At 57.5% G+C, this 20,287-nt stretch overlaps 1 protein-coding gene across 1 annotated transcript; it reads left to right on the top strand.

The window, feature by feature from the left end:
• Nucleotides 1-447: 447 nt before the first annotated feature.
• Nucleotides 448-16,936, top strand: LOC142906725 (uncharacterized protein F13E9.13, mitochondrial-like). The gene is made up of 6 exons (XM_076055110.1): nucleotides 448-532; nucleotides 3,523-3,605; nucleotides 5,466-5,649; nucleotides 13,609-13,759; nucleotides 14,426-14,553; nucleotides 15,335-16,936. Exons 1-6 carry the CDS (start codon nucleotides 448-450, stop codon nucleotides 15,742-15,744), a joined length of 1,041 nt encoding a protein of 346 aa, XP_075911225.1. The 3' UTR covers nucleotides 15,745-16,936.
• Nucleotides 16,937-20,287: the final 3,351 nt, after the last annotated feature.

The raw sequence follows: 20,287 nt of genomic DNA on the forward strand, positions 1-20,287 counted from the left end.
ACCACCTCCTCACCACCACCTCACCTCACCACCACCTCACCACCTCCTCACCACCTCCTCACCACCTCCTCACCACCTCACCACCACCTCACCACCTCCTCACCTCACCACCACCTCACCTCCTCACCACCTCCTCACCACCTCCTCACCATCTCACCTCCTCACCACCTCCTCACCACCACCTCACCACCTCCTCACCACCTCCTCACCACCTCACCTCCTCACCACCTCCTCACCACCACCTCACCACCTCCTCACCACCTCACCACCTCCTCACCATCTCACCACCTCCTCACCACCTCACCTCCTCACCACCTCCTCCTCACCACCTCACCTCCTCACCACCTCCTCCTCACCACCTCACCTCCTCACCTCACCACCACCTCACCACCTCACCACCACCTGACCACCTCACCACCTCCTCACCACCTCCTCACCACCACCAAGATGGAGGCGGCTGCTCGCTTTGCCTCTCTCTTCGGCCGCTCCAACGGCGTCGTCATCGCGATGATCCACGTGAAGGCGTTGCCAGGTAACCGTTACCCCGGTAACCGTCACCCCGGTAACCATCACCCCGGTAACCGTCACCCCGGCAACCGTCACCCCGGTAACCGTCACCCCGGCAACCGTCACCCCGGTAACCGTTACCCCGGCAACCGTCACCCCGGTAACCGTCACCCCGTTAACCGTCACCCCGGCAACCGTCACCCCGGTAACCGTTACCCCGGCAACCGTCACCCCGGTAACCGTCACCCCGTTAACCGTCACCCCGGCAACCGTCACCCCGGTAACCATCACCCCGTTAACCGTTACCCCGGCAACCGTCACCCCGGTAACCGTCACCCCGTTAACCGTCACCCCGGCAACTGTCACCCCGGTAACCGTTACCCCGGCAACCGTCACCCCGGTAACCGTCACCCCGTTAACCGTCACCCCGGCAACTGTCACCCCGGTAACCGTCACCCCGGCAACCGTCACCCCGGCAATGGTCGCCAGCGCGAGCGGTCGCCACGGTAACCGGTTACCCCCCCCCCCCCAGGTGACCGGCCGCCGCCGCGCGGCGTTTCCATGGTAACCGTTTACCCAATCGCGTTACCATGGCGACCCTTTCGCGTTACCGTAGTTACCCTGGGAAGTTTAGCGAGGTTACCCCTTTAAGTTACAATTGTACCTCACGTTACCATAGTTACCCCTTACGTTACCATAGTTACCCCTCACGTTACCATAGTTACCCTCACGTTACCATAGTTACCCCTCACGTTACCATAGTTACCCCTCACGTTACCAAAGTTACCCCTCACGTTACCATAGTTACCTCTCACGTTACCATAGTTACCCCTCACGTTACCATGGTTACCCCTCACGTTGCCATAGTTACCCCTCACGTTACCATAGTTACCTCTCACGTTACCATAGTTACCCGTCACGTTACCATAGTTACCCCTCACGTTACCATAGTTACCCCTCACGTTACCATAGTTGCCTCTCACGTTGCCATAGTTACCCCTCACGTTATCATAGTTACCCCTCACGTTACCATAGTTACCTCTCACGTTACCATAGTTACCTCTCACGTTGCCATAGTTACCCCTCACGTTACCATAGTTACCCCTCACGTTACCATAGTTACCCCTCACGTTACCAGTTACCCCTCACGTTACCATAGTTACCCCTCACGTTACCATAGTTACCCCTCACGTTACCATAGTTACCTCTCACGTTACCAGTTACCCCTCACGTTGCCATAGTTACCCGTCACGTTACCAGTTACCCCTCACGTTACCATAGTTACCCCTCACGTTACCATAGTTACCCCTCACGTTGCCATAGTTACCCCTCACGTTACCAGTTACCCGTCACGTTACTAGTTACCCGTCACGTTACCATAGTTACCCCTTACGTTACCACAGTTACCAGTCACGTTACCAGTTACCCCTCACGTTACCATAGTTACCCCTCACGTTACCATAGTTACCCCTCACGTTACCATAGTTACCCGTCACGTTACCAGTTACCCGTCACGTTACCATAGTTACCCCTCACGTTACCATAGTTACCCGTCACGTTATCATAGTTACCCGTCACGTTACCAGTTACCCGTCACGTTACCATAGTTACCCCTCACGTTACCATAGTTACCCCTCACGTTACCATAGTTACCCGTCACGTTACCAGTTACCCGTCACGTGACCATAGTTACCCCTCACGTTACCATAGTTACGCCTCACGTTACCGCTGGCACGGCTGTGTATTAATGCCCCCACCCCCCACCCCTGATACAGTGGGACGCCGGTTACCATGGTAATCCGAGTGGCCGTGGCGACGGTCGCCATGGTTACCATCCGATCGTCGTGGGTGTAACGTTCAGACCACGTGGCCTCCACGACACTTAACCATATGTGGCAAAGAGCTTTACGGATTCTCGGATTCTTCCTGTTTCCTGCCTGCTTCACCCTGCTTCCTGCTTGTTTCACCCTGCTTCCTGCCTGCTTATTCCTGCTTCCTGCTTCTTCCTGCTTCCTGCTTGCTTCACCCTGCTTCCTGCCTGCTTCACCCTGCTTCCTGCTTGCTTCACCCTGCTTCCTGCTTGCTTCACCCTGCTTCCTGCCTGCTTCCTGCCTGCTTCACCCTGCTTCCTGCCTGCTTCCTGCCTACTTCACCCTGCTTCCTACTTGCTTCACCCTGCTTCCTGCCTGCTTCACCCTGCTTCCTACTTGCTTCACCCTGCTTCCTGCCTGCTTCACCCTGCTTCCTGCTTGCTTCACCCTGCTTCCTGCCTGCTTCACCCTGCTTCCTGCCTGCTTCCTGCTTGCTTCACCCTGCTTCCTACTTGCTTCACCCTGCTTCCTGCCTGCTTCACCCTGCTTCCTGCTTGCTTCACCCTGCTTCCTGCCTGCTTCCTGCTTGTTTCACCCTGCTTCCTGCCTGCTTCTTCCTGCTTCCTGCCTGCTTCACCCTGCTTCCTGCTTCACCCTGCTTCCTGCCTGCTTCACCCTGCTTCCTGCTTGCTTCACCCTGCTTCCTGCCTGCTTCCTGCCTGCTTCACCCTGCTTCCTGCCTGCTTCACCCTGCTTCCTACTTGCTTCACCCTGCTTCCTGCTTCCTGCTTGCTTCCTGCTTCACCCTGCTTCCTGCTTGCTTCACCCTGCTTCCTGCCTGCTTCCTGCCTGCTTCACACTGCTTCCTGCCTGCTTCACCCTGCTTCCTGCTTGCTTCACCCTGCTTCCTGCCTGCTTCACCCTGCTTCCTGCCTGCTTCACCCTGCTTCCTGCCTGCTTCACCATGTTTCCTGCCTGCTTCCTGCCTGCTTCACCCTGCTTCCTGCCTGCTTCCTGCTTGCTTCACCCTGCTTCCTGCTTGCTTCACCCTGCTTCCTGCCTGCTTCACCCTGCTTCCTGCCTGCTTCATGCCTGCTTCACCCTGCTTCCTGCCCGCTTCACCCTGCTTCCTGCTTGCTTCACCCTGCTTCACCCTGCTTCACCCTGCTTCCTGCCTGCTTCACCCTGCTTCCTGCTTCTGCAGGCACCCCGAGAAGTACGCTGCCCATGGCGGACATCATCGCAGAAGCACGGAGGGAGGCGGAGATATACAAAGCAGTCGGCGTGGTGAGTGTGGTGTGTGTATGTAGGTGAGTGTGTAGGTGTGGAGGTGAGTGTGTGGAGGTGAGTGTGTGTAGGTGAGCGTGCGGGTGGGTGGGTGAGTGTGTGGGCGGGTGGGTGAGTGTGTGGGTAGGTGGGTGAGTGTGTGGGCGGGTGGATGAGTGGGTGGGTGAGTGTGTGGGTGAGTGTGTGGGTGGGTGGGTGAGTGTATGGGTGGGTGAGTGTATGGGTGTGTGAGTGTATGGATGGGTGAGTGTATGGGTGGGTGAGTGTGAGTGTGTGGTTGGGTGAGTGTATGAGTGTGTGGGTGGGTGGCTGGATGTGTGGGTGGGTGAGTGTGTGGCTGGATGTGTGGGTGGGTGAGTGGGTGGGTGGGTGAGTGGGTGGGTGGGTGGGTGAGTGTGTGGGTGGGTGGGTGGGTGAGTGTATGGGTGAGTGTATGGGTGGGTGGGTGAGTGTGTGGGTGGGTGGGTGAGTGTATGGGTGGGTGAGTGTGTGGGTGGGTGAGTGTGTGGGTGGGTGAGTGTATGGGTGGGTGAGTGTATGGGTGGGTGAGTGTGTGGATGGGTGGGTGAGTGTGTGGATGGGTGGGTGAGTGTGTGGGTGGGTGGGTGAGTGTGTGGGTGGGTGAGTGTATGGGTGGGTGAGTGTATGGGTGTGTGAGTGTATGGGTGGGTGAGTGTATGGGTGAGTGTATGGGTGGGTGGGTGAGTGTATGGGTGGGTGAGTGTATGGGTGGGTGAGTGTATGGGTGGATGAGTGTGTGGGTGGGTGGGTGAGTGTATGGGTGGGTGAGTGTGTGGGTGGGTGGGTGAGTGTATGGGTGGGTGAGTGTATGTGTGTGTGAGTGTATGGGTGGGTGAGTGTGAGTGTGTGGTTGGGTGAGTGTATGAGTGTGTGGGTGGGTGGCTGGATGTGTGGGTGGGTGAGTGTGTGGCTGGATGTGTGGGTGGGTGAGTGGGTGGGTGGGTGAGTGTGTGGGTGGGTGGGTGGGTGAGTGTATGGGTGAGTGTATGGGTGGGTGGGTGAGTGTGTGGGTGGGTGGGTGAGTGTATGGGTGGGTGAGTGTGTGTGTGGGTGGGTGAGTGTGTGGGTGGGTGAGTGTATGGGTGGGTGAGTGTATGGGTGGGTGAGTGTGTGGATGGGTGGGTGAGTGTGTGGATGGGTGGGTGAGTGTGTGGGTGGGTGGGTGAGTGTGTGGGTGGGTGAGTGTATGGGTGGGTGAGTGTATGGGTGAGTGTATGGGTGGGTGAGTGTGTGGATGGGTGGGTGAGTGTGTGGATGGGTGGGTGAGTGTGTGTGTGGGTGGGTGAGTGTATGGGTGGGTGAGTGTATGGGTGGGTGAGTGTATGGGTGGGTGAGTGTGTGGATGGGTGGGTGAGTGTGTGGATGGGTGGGTGAGTGTGTGGGTGGGTGGGTGAGTGTGTGGGTGGGTGAGTGTGTGGGTGGGTGAGTGTATGGGTGGGTGAGTGTATGGGTGAGTGTATGGGTGGGTGAGTGTGTGGATGGGTGGGTGAGTGTGTGGATGGGTGGGTGAGTGTGTGGGTGGGTGGGTGAGTGTGTGGGTGGGTGAGTGTATGGGTGGGTGAGTGTATGGGTGTGTGAGTGTATGGGTGGGTGAGTGTATGGGTGAGTGTATGGGTGGGTGGGTGAGTGTGAGTGTGTGGTTGGGTGAGTGTATGAGTGTGTGGGTGGGTGGCTGGATGTGTGGGTGGGTGAGTGAGTGAGTGTGTGGGTGGGTGGGTGAGTGTGTGGGTGTGTGTGTGGGTGAGTGTGTGAGTGGGTGGGTGAGTGTGTGAGTGAGTGTGTGGGTGGGTGGGTGAGTGCGTGGGTGGTTTCGTGTCACCACCACCACCACCCCCCCAGGACGCGGTGTTGGTAGAGAACATGGGCGACGTTCCGTACGTGGCCGGGTGTCCGGGCCCCGAGGTGACTGCGGCTATGACGGCGGTGTGCTGCTCGCTGCGCCGGGCACTGCCCCACCACCCACTCGGGGTGCAGGTCCTGGCTGGCGCCAACCACCAGGCGCTGGCCGTGGCGCTGGCTGCCGGTGCGTCACACACACAGAGAGTCACACACACAGACAGAGTCACACACACACAGAGTCACACACACAGAGAGAGTCACACACACACAGAGTCACACACACACAGAGTCACACACACACAGAGTCACACACAGAGTCACACACAGAGTCACACACACACAGAGTCACACACAGAGTCACACACACACAGTCACACACACACACACAGAGACACACACACACAGTCACACACACACAGAGTCACACACACACACAGAGACACACACACAGAGACACACACAGAGTCACACACAGAGTCACACACACACACAGAGTCACACACAGAGTCACACACACACAGAGTCACACACAGAGTCACACACACACAGTCACACACACACAAAGTAACACACACACAGAGTCACACACACGCAGAGTCACACACACACAGAGAGTCACACACACAGTCACACACACACAGAGTCACACACAGAGTCACACACACACAGAGTCACACACAGAGTCACACACACACAGTCACACACACACAGAGACACACACACACAAAGTAACACACACACAGAGTCACACACACGCAGAGTCACACACACACAGAGTCACACACAGAGACACACACACACAGAGTCACACACACACAGAGAGTCACACACAGAGTCACACACACACAGAGTCACACACAGAGTCACACACACACAGAGTCACACACAGAGTCACACACACACAGTCACACACACACAGAGACACACACACACAAAGTAACACACACACAGAGTCACACACACACAGAGTCACACACACACAGAGTCACACACACAGAGAGAGTCACACACACACAGAGTCACACACACACAGTCACACACACACACACAGAGACACACACACACAGTCACACACACACAGAGTCACACACACACACACAGAGACACACACACAGAGACACACACAGAGTCACACACAGAGTCACACACACACACAGAGTCACACACAGAGTCACACACACACAGAGTCACACACAGAGTCACACACACACAGTCACACGCACACAAAGTAACACACACACAGAGTCACACACACGCAGAGTCACACACACACAGAGAGTCACACACACAGTCACACACACACAGAGTCACACACAGAGTCACACACACACAGAGTCACACACAGAGTCACACACACACAGTCACACACACACAGAGACACACACACACAAAGTAACACACACAGAGTCACACACACGCAGAGTCACACACACACAGAGTCACACACAGAGACACACACACACAGAGTCACACACACACAGAGAGTCACACACAGAGTCACACACACACAGAGTCACACACAGAGTCACACACACACAGAGTCACACACAGAGTCACACACACACAGTCACACACACACAGAGACACACACACACAAAGTAACACACACACAGAGTCACACACACGCAGAGTCACACACACACAGAGTCACACACAGAGACACACACACACAGAGTCACACACACACAGAGAGTCACACACAGAGTCACACACAGAGTCACACAACAACAACAACAACAACAACCGCCATTCGCCACTAAGTGGCGGTGACGTCACCACGACGCTTGTGCCAGGCTATGTGCACCCTGAGGCCACGTGAAGTGTCGAACGCCCGCTGGCAGGAGGTCACGGGGCAGACCCAGGTGCCACGGGTCGACTGACTGAGATGACTGGCTGATGCACCACCTGTGCCCCCTACTGTGCCAACCTGCTGTGCTTTAGCCACCCGGCGCTCCGCTCGTTGTTGTGAGCGTCGCTCCACCGCCCTCCGTTGTTGTTGGAGGGCGACTGCCTCCAACTGCCCAGTAGCATCCTTCACGAGCCTCCTCCACAGAGGCCGATCTTGACACTGCTGGTACCAGTCATCGTCAAGTCCACTCAGCTCCACGTCCTCCCGTACCACATCACTCCATCTCTTTTCTAGCCCGTGCCGCGCCCGCTTAGCCCCCTCAATCCGGCCAAACAAAAGCTGTTTCGGCATGCGGTGGCTGGGCATGCGGGCTACATGACCCAGCCATCGCAGCCTTGCCTGCCGGAGGAGCTCACCGATGGGACCCTGCCCAGATCTTTCAAGGATTTGTGAGCTCCTCACACAATCCAGTCTGGTTAAACCCAGGATGGATCGTAGGCAGGCCAGCCTAAATGTTTCTAACCGGCGAAGATGTTCCATTAGGGGGGTCCACGTTTCGCAAGCGTAGAGAAGGGAGGGAATGACCGTGGCCGAGAAGACCTGAAGCTTAGTGCGGAGCGACAGACCAGGTAGCTTCCACACAGCGTTACGCAACCGATGAAAAGATAATGCCGCTTGACTGATGCGGAATGAGACCTCCGCTATTAAACCGGAGCTAGTCATGAGCACACTGCCCAGGTATGGGAAATTCTCCATTCTCTCCACAACTGCCCCATCACCAATTGGGAGTTGTGGGGGTGGAGTGTCCGATGGTACAAAATACCCAGGCAGGTGCTTAGTTTTGGTGGGGCTGATGGTAAGGCCCCACCTCTTAGTGGCACGCTCCAGTCTCAGCAGCAGCGTCTCCAACTCCTCCTCTGACTGAGCAGCTATTACCAAATCATCAGCATACATAACGTGGTTGAGCAATAGGGAGCCATCCCTTGACCGCACCCGGGCATCGATTAGCCTCCCATTATATCTGTACCATATGGAGATTCCCCCGGTACAGCTATTGAAGGCTTCACGAACTACGTGGTCAAAATAGATGTTAAATAATGTGGGAGCCAGAGGACATCCCTGTCGCACCCCAAGGTGTATAGGGAATGGCTCTGACTCCCGGCCACGTAGTTTTACCCGGGCCCGCTCACCATCATGAAGGTCCTTAATGATCGTGAGCAGAGGGTCAGGTACTCCAAAAGCACGAAGAACGACCCAGAGCCCAGGCCTACTGATGGTATCATAGGCCTTGACCAGGTCAATAAAGCAGAGATGTAGGTCTTGTTGGAATTCCCTACACCTCTGCTGTAGCAGACGGACAGAAAATATGGCATCTGTGCAGGACCGCCCTTTCCTGAAACCGCATTGGGGCTCCGCAAGCCTCTCCTCAGCGTGCCTGGCAAGGCGATGCTGAATAATCCTTGCCAGGACCTTTCCCGGCACACTGAGGAGTGAGATGCCCCTGTAGTTGTTACAGTCTGTGCGGTCCCCCTTCTTAAAAAAAGGGGGACCACCAGGGCATCCTTCCAATCCTGCGGAACCCGTCCAGTGGTCCAGACTGTTGTTATGATGTCATATAGGGCAGTCTGTGCACAAACGCCACCCTCCCTCAGCATTTCGCTTGGGAGATCATCTCTGCCCGCTGCCTTTCCTGGTCTCAGACTCCGGATCGCCTTCAATACTTCCTCAGCAGATGGCACCTCAGCCAGCCACTCACAGGGGGTGACTTCATCCAATATTTGAGGCACCGCAGCCTCAGCAGGGTCATCCTCACTTTGTGCCACGATGTTTTCCTGGCTGAGGAATTTTCCCTCCCCCAGGACCTCACAGAAATGCTCAGCAAATCTGCAAACCTGTTCCTGGGGGTCGGAAATTGGATCACCGTTTTTTCCCCTAATGATGGTAATAGGTGTGGCGCTGCAGGTTACTTTTTTGATGGAGTTAAATAGAGATTTGTGATCACGGGCCACTGAGGCAGACTCCATCTCCTCAGCAACCCGCGACCACCACCCATCCTTGCAGCGCCTCACGGCTCTCCGAACCTCCGAGCGAAGGCTGCGGTAAGCCTCCTCATTCTCTGACGTGGGATTCTGTAGCCGATGACAGTGGGCCTGTCGCTTTTTCTCAACCATCCTGAACAACTCCTCTGTCAGCCAGGGTGTCTGGGGAGGTCTGGACCGCGTACCCAAAGCAGCCATTGCAGCTGCATGAGTCACAGTCCTAAACCTCGCCCATTTACCCTCGACATCAGGAGGAGTCGGGGACGATGCCAATCCCAGCTGCAAGCGATGATGAAATTCTCGCTTGCAACTTTCATCAGATAACTGAGACCAGGCCACTTTAGGTTGGAATGGGGTCCTGGGTGTACACCCACCACCGGAGTGGAAGAATGGCAGGCGCATCTTACAGATGACTAGTCGATGGTCAGAGGGCAGATCAGCTCCACGGTAGGTCCTGGTGTCAAGGACATGGGCTCGCATTCGCTGGTCCGTCACTATGTAGTCCAGCAGATGTTCTTGCTTGGACCCGGCATGCATCCATGATGTTGTGTGGATGCGCCGATGCCGGAACAGCGTGTTGGTAATTACAAGCCCATGGGCTGCACAAAAATCTAGCAGCCTCCTACCGTTGTTATTGAGCTGATCTGGCCCATGCCCTCCAATCACTCCAGACCAGGTGCCAGTATCATGACCAACTCGGGCATTGAAGTCACCCAACATGATGACTCTATCCCGAGGGGCCACTTTAGCCAGCACCTGTGACAGGAGGTCATAGAAGGCATGTGACTCATCGGCTTTGCCTGCATCCCTCCACGGATGTTCATCTTCGGTGGGGGCATAAGTAACCACGACCACCATTCCTCGCTTCCGGTTGATGGGAAGGCGAGCCCAAAGTAGCCTGGGGCTTACAGCTTCCCACACCTCACCGCCACGCTCCCACGCCCCCTTCATTCTTTTGTTCAAAAGAAGACCCACACCCTGTTGTTTGGCAGTCTGCTGCCCCGAGTAGAGGACTGTCCACCCCTCATGGTGGCAGGAGCCAGAGCCGGTCCACCGGACCTCCTGAATGCCGCATAGATCCAGGCAGTACCGGTCCAGCTCCCGACAGAGGAGTGGCAGCCTCTCCTCTGCAGTGAGCGTTCGAACATTCCACGTGGCCACCCGTAGTGGCTTTTCGTTGTTTCTGGAGTAGCCCCGAGGGTAGGTATTCAATCTCCTGGCTCCGCCAATTGGGGTTTGGCCAGGAGACGTCATAGACGCCTGGCCCCCCGGGGCCTCCGGCACAAGCTTAGTTGTTACATATTTCAGTTTAATTCGTGGTTTCGTGGTAATTAATTGAAGGTGAAGGGGTTACCAGCCCCTCGCACCCGTCCAGAGCCCCCGTTTAGCCCCTGTGGTGGACACATATGCCATGAGGGGAGGAACCAATCAAAATTGGATCTCCCCCCACAGCGCTGTCCACGACAGAGTTGCCCGTCCGGCACCGCGAGGAGGTAGGGGGTTGTTTTGCCGAACGCAGACACACACACACAGAGTCACACACACAGTCACACACGCAGAGTCACACACACACGGAGACACACACAGAGTCACACACACACAGAGTCACACACACACAGAGTCACACACACACACAGAGTCACACACACAGTCACACACACAGAGTCACACACACACAGAGTCACACACACACACAGAGTCACACACGCAGAGTCACACACGCAGAGTCACACACACACAGTCACACACACACAGTCACACACACAGAGTCACACACACACGGAGTCATACACGCAGAGTCACACACACAGAGACACACACACACACAGACACACACACGGAGTCACACACACGCCGCGTACGCCGCGTCACACACACGCCGCGTCACACACACACGTCACACACACGTCACACACCTCACACACACACACACGTAGACACACACATACGCCGAGTCACGCACACACGGAGACACAAGTGGAGTCACACACACACGCCGCGTCACACACACACGGAGACACACACACACGGAGTTACACACACGGAGACACACACACGTCACACACACACGGAGTCACACACACACGTAGACACACACGGAGTCACACACACACACGTCACACACACACGTCACACACACACGCCGAGTCACACACACGGAGACACACACACACGGAGACACAAGTGGAGACACACACACACGTCACACACACACGGAGTTACACACGCGCAGTGTGCCGCTTGGCGGTGGTGGTGACGGCTGCGACAATGCTGGCGGGAGGCGACGAATGGTGGTGGTGGTGGTGACTTATGCCCTCACCGAAGACGAACATCAGTGGAGGGATGCAGGCAAGGCCGATGAGTCAGATGCCTCCTATGATCGGTACCGCCTGGATCTCTGTGGCATTCAGGAGGTCCGGTGGACCGGCTCTGGCTCCTGCCACCATGAGGGGTGGACAGTCCTCTACTCGGGGCAGGAGACTGCCAAAGCAACAGGGTGTGGGTCTTCTTTTGAACAAAAGAATGAAGGGGGCGTGGGAGCGTGGCGGTGAGGCTCCTTCCCATCAACTGGAGGCGAGGAGTGGTGGTCGTGGTTACTTATGCCCCCACCGAAGATGAACATCCGTGGAGGGATGCAGGCAAGGCCGATGAGTCAGATGCCTTCTGTGACCTCCTGCCACAGGTGCTGGCTAAAGTGGCCCCTCGGGATAGAGTCATCTTGTTGGGTGACTTCAATGCCCGAGTTGGTCATGATACTGGCACCTGGTCTGGAGTGATTGGAAGGCATGGGCCAGATCAGCTCAATAACAACGGTAGGAGGCTGCTGGTCTTCTGTGCAACCCATGGGCTTGTAATTACCAACTTGCAGCACCACACCTATCACCATCATTAGGGGAAAGAACGGTGATCCAACACCATTGCCACCGTGACGGTGGTGATGGTGGTGGTGACGGTGGTGGTGACGGCGGTGGTGATGGCGGTGGTGACGGTGGTGGTGGTGATGGTGGTGGTGACGGTGGTGGTGGTGATGGCGGTAGTGACGGTGGTGGCGGTAGTGGTGACGGTGACGGTGGTGACGGCGGTGGTGGTGACGGTGGTGGTGACGGTGGTGGTGATGGCGGTGGTGGTGACGGCGGTAGTGACGGTGATGGCGGTGGTGGTGACGGTGGTGACGGCGGTGGTGGTGGTGACGGCGGTGGTGGTGACGGCGGTGGTGACGGTGGTGGTGACGGTGGTGGTGGTGGTGACGGTGGTGGTGGTGACGGTGGTGGTGGTGACGGTGGTGGTGACGGTGGTGGTGACGGCGGTGGTGGTGGTGACGGCGGTAGTGACGGCGGTGGTGGTGGTGACTGTGGTGGTGACGGTGGTGGTGACGGTGGTGGTGACGGTGGTGTGATGGCGGTGGTGGTGACGGCGGTAGTGACGGTGGTGTCGGCGGTGGTGACGGCGGTGGTGGTGATGGTGGTGGTGGTGATGATGGTGGTTGTGGTGGTGACGGTGGTGACAGTGGTGGTGGTGGTGACGATGGTGGTTGTGGTGGTGACGGTGGTGGTGATGGTGGTGACGGTGGTGGTGGTGGTGGTGACAGTGGTGGTGGTGGTGGTGATGGTGGTTGTGGTGGTGACGGTGGTGGTGACGGTCATGGTGGTGGTGGTGACGGTGGTGGTGACGGTAGTGGTGGTGACGGTGTTAGTGGTGACGGTGATGGTGGTGGTGACGGTGTCCCACCAGGCCTGGACTTTGTGCGAGTGGAGGGCTTCGTGTTTGCCCACGTGGTGATGGTGGTGGTGGTGACGGCGGTGGTGACGGCGGTGATGGTGTTGACGGTGGTGGTGGTGATGGTGGCGGTCGTGTCCCACCAGGCCTGGACTTTGTGCGAGTCGAGGGCTTCGTGTTTGCCCACGTGGTGGTGACGGTGTTAGTGGTGACGGTGACGGTGATGGTGACGGTGTCCCACCAGGCCTGGACTTTGTGCGAGTGGAGGGCTTCGTGTTTGCCCACGTGGTGGTGACGGTGTTAGTGGTGACGGTGATGGTGGTGGTGACGGTGTCCCACCAGGCCTGGACTTTGTGCGAGTGGAGGGCTTCGTGTTTGCCCACGTGGTGGTGACGGTGTTAGTGGTGACGGTGACGGTGATGGTGACGGTGTCCCACCAGGCCTGGACTTTGTGCGAGTGGAGGGCTTCGTGTTTGCCCACGTGGTGGTGACGGTGTTAGTGGTGACGGTGATGGTGGTGGTGACGGTGTCCCACCAGGCCTGGACTTTGTGCGAGTGGAGGGCTTCGTGTTTGCCCACGTGGCCGACGAGGGGCTGTGCCAGGCCGCCGCCGGGCCGCTGCTTCGCGAGCGACGGCGCCTCGGGGCCGACAGAATCCTCCTCCTTGCCGACATCAAGAAGAAGCACAGGTGGGGGGGTGGTGGGGGGGTGGTGGGGGGGTGACGGTGGTGGTGACGACCTCCTGTAGGCCAGGCGAGGGAGTGAACACCTCCTGGGTCTCAGCTGCGCCAGGTGTGGCAGTGGAAAATGGATGGCACGGGTGTGTCCCACCCTCACCACCACCACCACCACCACCACCCCCCCACCCTCACCACCACCACCCCCACCACCACCGCCACCACCACCACCACCCCCACCACCACCACCACCACCCTCACCACCACCACCACCACCCCCACCACCACCGCCACCCCCACCACTACCACCCTCACCCCCCCCACCACCACCACCACCACCCCCACCACCACCACCACCACCCTCACCACCACCACCACCACCCCCACCACCACCACCACCACCCTCACCACCACCACCACCCCCCCACCCTCACCACCACCACCCCCACCGCCACCACCACCACCACCCTCACCACCACCACCCCCACCACCACCACCACCACCCTCACCACCACCACCACCCCCCCACCCTCACCACCCCCACCCTCACCACCACCACCCCCACCGCCACCACCACCACCACCCTCACCACCACCACCACCACCACCCCCACCGCCACCACCACCACCACCCTCACCCTCACCACCACCACCCCCCACCCACCACCACCCCCCCCAGTGCCCACGCCGTCACGGCCGACGTGGGGGTGGTGGACACGGCACTGGCTGCCCAGTTCTTCCTGGCTGACGGCGTGGTGCTCACCGGGCGTGCCACCGCCTGTGCCACCAGCGCCACGCAACTCGCCGGTACGCGGCGCCACACCGCACCACACCACACCACACGTACCACACTACCACACGTACCACACCACACCACACGTACCACACCACACGTACCACACGTACCACACCACACCACACGTACCACACCACACCACACGTACCACACCACACGTACCACACGTACCACACCACACCACACGTACCACACCACACCACACGTACCACACCACACGTACCACACCGCACCACACGTACCACACGTACCACACCGCACCACACGTACCACACCACACGTACCACACCGCACCACACGTACCACACCACACCACACGTACCACACCACACGTACCACACCGCACCACACGTACCACACCACACGTACCACACCGCACCACACGTACCACACCGCACCACACGTACCACACCACACGTACCACACCGCACCACACGTACCACACCACACGTACCACACCGCACCACACGTACCACACCACACGTACCACACCGCACCACACGTACCACACCACACGTACCACACCGCACCACACGTACCACACCACACGTACCACACCGCACCACACGTACCACACCGCACCACACGTACCACACCACACGTACCACACCACACCGCACATACCACACCGCACGTACCACACGTACCACACCACACGTACCGCACATACGGCGAGTGGGTGGGTGACTGAATGAGTGGCTTAGTGTGAGAACTCATCCCTCCCTCCCTCCCTCCCCACCCCCCGGTGTCCGTCAACCTCCACCCCGTCACCGCCACCACCACCACCACCAGAGGTGCGGGCGGCGGTGGCGCTGCCGGTGCTGGTGGGCTCGGGCGTGACGCTGGCGAACGTCGGCGACTACCGTGGAGCGAGCGGCCTGATCGTGGGCTCGCACCTCAAGCGTGGCGGCGCCTGGCACGCGGAGCTGAGCCCACGGAGAGCAGGGGACTTCATGGACGCCGTGCGGGCCGTGCGAGGCGCTGGAGGCGGTGGAGGCACTGGAGGCGGTGGAGGCGGTGGAGGCGCTGGAGGCGGTGGAGGCGCTGGAGGCGGTGGAGGCGCTGGAGGCGCTGGCGGCGCGGGCGCTGGAGGCGGTGGAGGCGCTGGAGGCGGTGGAGGCGGTGGAGGCGCTGGCGGCGGAGGCGCTGGCGGAGGCGCTGGAGGAGGCGCTGGAGGAGGAGGCGCTGGAGGCGACTCGTAGGGGAACGATTCGTTAGGAGGGGAACGATTCGGGGACGGTGATTCAGGGAGGATGATTCAGAGGAGGATGATTCAGGGACGATGATTAGGAGAAAATGATTCAGAGGAGGATGATTCAGAGGAGGATGATTCAGGGAGAGGATGATTCAGGATGATTGGGAGAGGATGATTAGGATGATTCAGAGGAGGATGATTCAGAGGAGGATGATTCAGGGAGAGGATGATTCAGGATGATTGGGAGAGGATGATTCAGGGACGATGATTCAGAGGATGATTCAGGGAGAGGATGATTCAGGGACGGTGATTCAGGGAGGATGATTTAGAGGAGGATGATTCAGGGACGATGATTCAGAGGAGGATGATTCAGGGAGAGGATGATTCAGGATGATTGGGAGAGGATGATTCAGGATGATTGGGAGAGGATGATTCAGGGAGGATGATTCCGGGAGGATGATTCAGAGGATGATTAGGATGATTCAGAGGAGGATGATTCAGGATGATTGGGAGAGGATGATTCAGGGAGGATGATTCAGAGGATGATTCAGGGAGAGGATGATTCAGGGACGGTGATTCAGGGAGGATGATTCAGAGGAGGATGATTCAGGGACGATGATTCAGAGGAGGATGATTCAGGGAGAGGATGATTCAGGATGATTGGGAGAGGATGATTCAGGGAGGATGATTCAGAGAATGATTAGGAGAGGATGATTCAGGGAGGATGATTCAGGGATGGTGATTCAGGGACTGTGATTCAGGGAGGATGATTCAGAGGAGGATGATTCAGAGGAGGATGATTCAGAGGATGATTAGGAGAGGATGAATCAGAGAGGATGATTCATGGAGGATGATTAGGAGATAATGATTCAGCTATTGTGATTCAGGGACAATGATTCATTCACCCACCAGCTCCATCTCTTCTCGAGCCCGTGCCACTCACCCACCACTGCTCCAGCCCATGCCACTCACCCACCAGCTCCATCTCTTCGAGCCCGTGCCACTCACTAACTCACCACTGCTCCAACCCGTGCCACTCACCCACTCCTCACCCACCAGCTCCATCTCATCTCGAGCCCGTGCCACTCACTCACCCACCACTGCTCCAACCCGTGCCGCTCACTCACCAACTCACTCCACGTCTACACACACGCCACACTCGCTCCAAACCGCAGAGAAATAAACGCCAGGGACACGTGTTCACGCGTGTGTGTGTGTAGTATATATTATAATTATTGTTTACACGTTACATCATTCAGTATAGGACTTTAAAATACAAACACCATAAAAACAACAACACACAGAGAGAGGAACCAACCGCGTGTAGCATCTAGCAGACTGCTCTTACTAGGGGCAAGTGCTCTTACTAGGGGCAAGTGCTCTTACTAGGGGCAAGTGCTCTTACTAGGGGCAAGTGCTCTTAGTAGGGGCAAGTGCTCTTAGTAGGGGCAAGTGCTCTTAGTAGGGGCAAGTGCTCTTAGTAGGGAGCAAGTGCTCTTAGTAGGGAGCAAGTGCTCTTAGTAGGGGCAAGTGCTCTTAGTAGGGGCAAGTGCTCTTAGTAGGGAGCAAGTGCTCTTAGTAGGGAGCAAGTGCTCTTAGTAGGGGCAAGTGCTCTTAGTAGGGGCAAGTGCTCTTAGTAGGGGGCAAGTGCTCTTAGTAGGGGGCAAGTGCTCTTAGTAGCAGCACCGGTGACAGGGCCGGCACTGTGCCTATGGGGGGTGTAAAGGTGGTGTGGCCGGCCACCCCAACCACGCACGTCCCGGCCGCCTTTGTCTCTCCACCCCCCACCCACCGCAGCGGCGACGTTTACCAAGCGCGCGCGCGCTGAGGAGCGGTGGTGCAGCGGTGAGCGCTACGAACCCAGCGACACGGGGCTCGATTCCCGCTCGCGGCCAACGCCCGGGCGGTGCCGATTATCCGAACAGGGGCCCGGGCCTCCCCTAGGTCGATTCGGCCTCGAATGAGTTACCTGGTGTAGCGGTGTGCGGTGAACATCGCCACTGGGGGAGACAAAGGCGGCCGGGCGTGGTGGTGGTGGTGCTGGTCACACCCACCCCCCTCAAGTGTGTGTGTGTGCGCGCCACAGTGCCGGTAGCCTTCGTAGGCGCTGGTGCTCGCTGCGAACAGCACTTGCCCCCGACAGCCTGTCCACAGGCTACACGGGGGTGCTCTTTGTCTCTCCGTGTGCCTAGTTGCCTTGCGTTATTTTTCAAGTATGCTGAACGTTGCCGACGCTTCGAAACCACCGGCAGACACCACCACGCACGCGACACCACGCACACTGACGTCTACCACAGCATGCATCCAAATCATTGCCACAAAGCAAATCAAACCCGGGCCAGATTGGCCTCCCGCGAAACGCAGTGGACGCCTCGCTGCGCGCGTGCGCGCGCGAGTTAAAAATAACTTCTCGGATTCTCAGATTTCCTCCGGTCGAAATCCGACAAACCCATCCCCAAACTTTAAAGCGGCCGAGGCCCCTCCGAGTTTGAAGTTTCGCGCAGTCGGTAGCAAGCCCTGGCGGGCCGTGCGGCTCTTGATTCGGGTGCCGATGGCGAACAAAGATCGTGAACAGGGAAGCATCTTAGAGCGACGACGCGAAACAGAAGCGTCCTGGGATGAAGCGGCGAACCTTCGCTCGATCCCTCTCCCGTCTCCAGAATGCGTCTCGTGTGCGAGTTAAAGAGCTTCTCAGGTTCTCAGATTTCCGCCGGCGTAAATCCGACAAACCATCCCCAAACTTTAAAGCGGCTCGGCCCCCTCCGAGTGAGCTGCTCTGTCGCTTGATCTCTCGCTCTCCCGTCTCCAGAATGTTTCTGGTGTGCGAGTTAAAGAGCTTCTCAGATTCCCAGATTCCTCCGGTCTAAATCCGACAATCCCCAAACTTTAAACCGGCATAGGCCCTGCTACGATCCTTGATCTCTCTCTCTCTCTCCAGAACGTGTCTCGTGCGAGCGAGAGAGCTTCCGCAGATTCTCAAGATTTCCTCCGTTCTAAATACGACAAGCCACGGACCACCCTGAACTTTAAACCGGCTCAGCCCCTCCGACTTGGGATGCTAACGCAGCGCGATTTCCCCTCCCTCGCTCTCCTACCTCCAGAACCTTTTGCGTGCGTGCGGGCGAAAGAGCTTCATCGATTACATCAGATCCATACTCTTTGGTTCTATTCAGTAAAGTCACGTGGGTAAAAAGTAAAACCACAAAAATCACGACGTTTCGGCCACAACACAAGCGGCCTTCATCAGGTCGCGGTCTGAGCGTGGCTGTGTTTCACTCCAGCGCTGTCCTCGAGACAGCCCGGTCCCTTCACCTGATGAAGGCCGCTTGTGTTGTGGCCGAAACGTCGTGAGAATTTTATTGTTTTATTTTATTAGTTTATTCTCATTCTACGTGACTTTACCCACGCGACTTTACCGAACAGAACCAAAGAGTGTGGATCCTTGCAGTCACGAAAGCTTCAAATCTAGAACACGTCAGATTCCTCCGCTCTAAATCCGAGAAACCACCCCCAACTCTTAAACCGGCTCGGCCCCCTCCGACCGATCTGCCCCGCGCAGCGCCATCTCTCGCGATCCGTAACTTCGCGTGCGAGACTCCACCAGAAGACCCAAGGAATATGAAAGCGCTTCGGAGGTGATCGGATTCCCGACGGCGTCACAATCCGGCACACCATGCAGATGCCACGGGCGCCGAACTTTCAAGGGCCCCGAGCTAAATGCTTTCAAGCCGTCAGCTCCGGTTCATGGGGACAGGCCCAGGGGCTTGGCCAAAGAGCTCTGCGAGCCAAGAAGGGCTTTGGCCTTGGCTGTGGAAGCCGCTCAAAAGCGATGGTGGTCACGCACGGGGAGCCACGTGGTTTGCTGGAGGCTTCAAGGTGGTTCAGAGAGAGTGATGGAGATCTACAGATGACAGAGAGAGTGATGGAGATCTACAGATGAGAGGGAGGTTCAGAGGGTGGCCACGCACGGGAGCCACGTGGTGTACTGGAGGCTTCAAGGTGGTTCAGAGAGAGAGAGAGAGTGATGGAGATCTACAGATGACAGAGATAGTGATGGAGATCTACAGATGACAGAGAGAGTGATGGAGATCTACAGATCAGAGGGAGGTTCAGAGGGTGGCCACGCACGGGAGCCACGTGGTGTACTGGAGGCTTCAAGGTGGTTCAGAGAGAGAGTGATGGAGATCTACAGATGACAGAGAGAGTGATGGAGATCTACAGATGAGAGGGAGGTTCAGAGGGTGGCCACACACGGGAGCCACGTGGTGTACTGGAGGCTTCAAGGTGGTTCAGAGAGAGAGTGATGGAGATCTACAGATGACAGAGAGAGTAAGGGAGATCTACAGATGACAGAGCGATGGCGATCTACAGATGAGAGGGAGGTTCAGAGGGTGGCCACGCACGGGAGCCACGTGGTTTACTGGAGGCTTCAAGGTGGTTCAGAGAGTGATGGAGATCTACAGATGACAGAGAGAGAGAGGAGGGGGGGGGGGAGAGAGATGCAGAGTAGAGGGTGGTCAAAAACTCTCATACACAGAGACACACACACA

This window comes from Petromyzon marinus, chromosome 69, assembly GCF_048934315.1.
Source record: "Petromyzon marinus isolate PM22_M1 ecotype Great Lakes invasive population chromosome 69, UKy_Petmar_22M1.pri1.0, whole genome shotgun sequence".
Lineage (NCBI taxonomy): Eukaryota > Metazoa > Chordata > Hyperoartia > Petromyzontiformes > Petromyzontidae > Petromyzon > Petromyzon marinus.

Coding starts and splice junctions, on each gene's coding strand:
- LOC142906725 (XM_076055110.1), top strand. CDS start 448: ATGGAGGCGGCTGCTCGCTTTGCCTCTCTCTTCGGCCGCTCCAACGGC. Junction 3,606..5,465: donor TATACAAAGCAGTCGGCGTG/GTGAGTGTGGTG, acceptor CCACCCCCCCAG/GACGCGGTGTTGGTAGAGAA. Junction 14,554..15,334: donor CAGCGCCACGCAACTCGCCG/GTACGCGGCGCC, acceptor CACCACCACCAG/AGGTGCGGGCGGCGGTGGCG.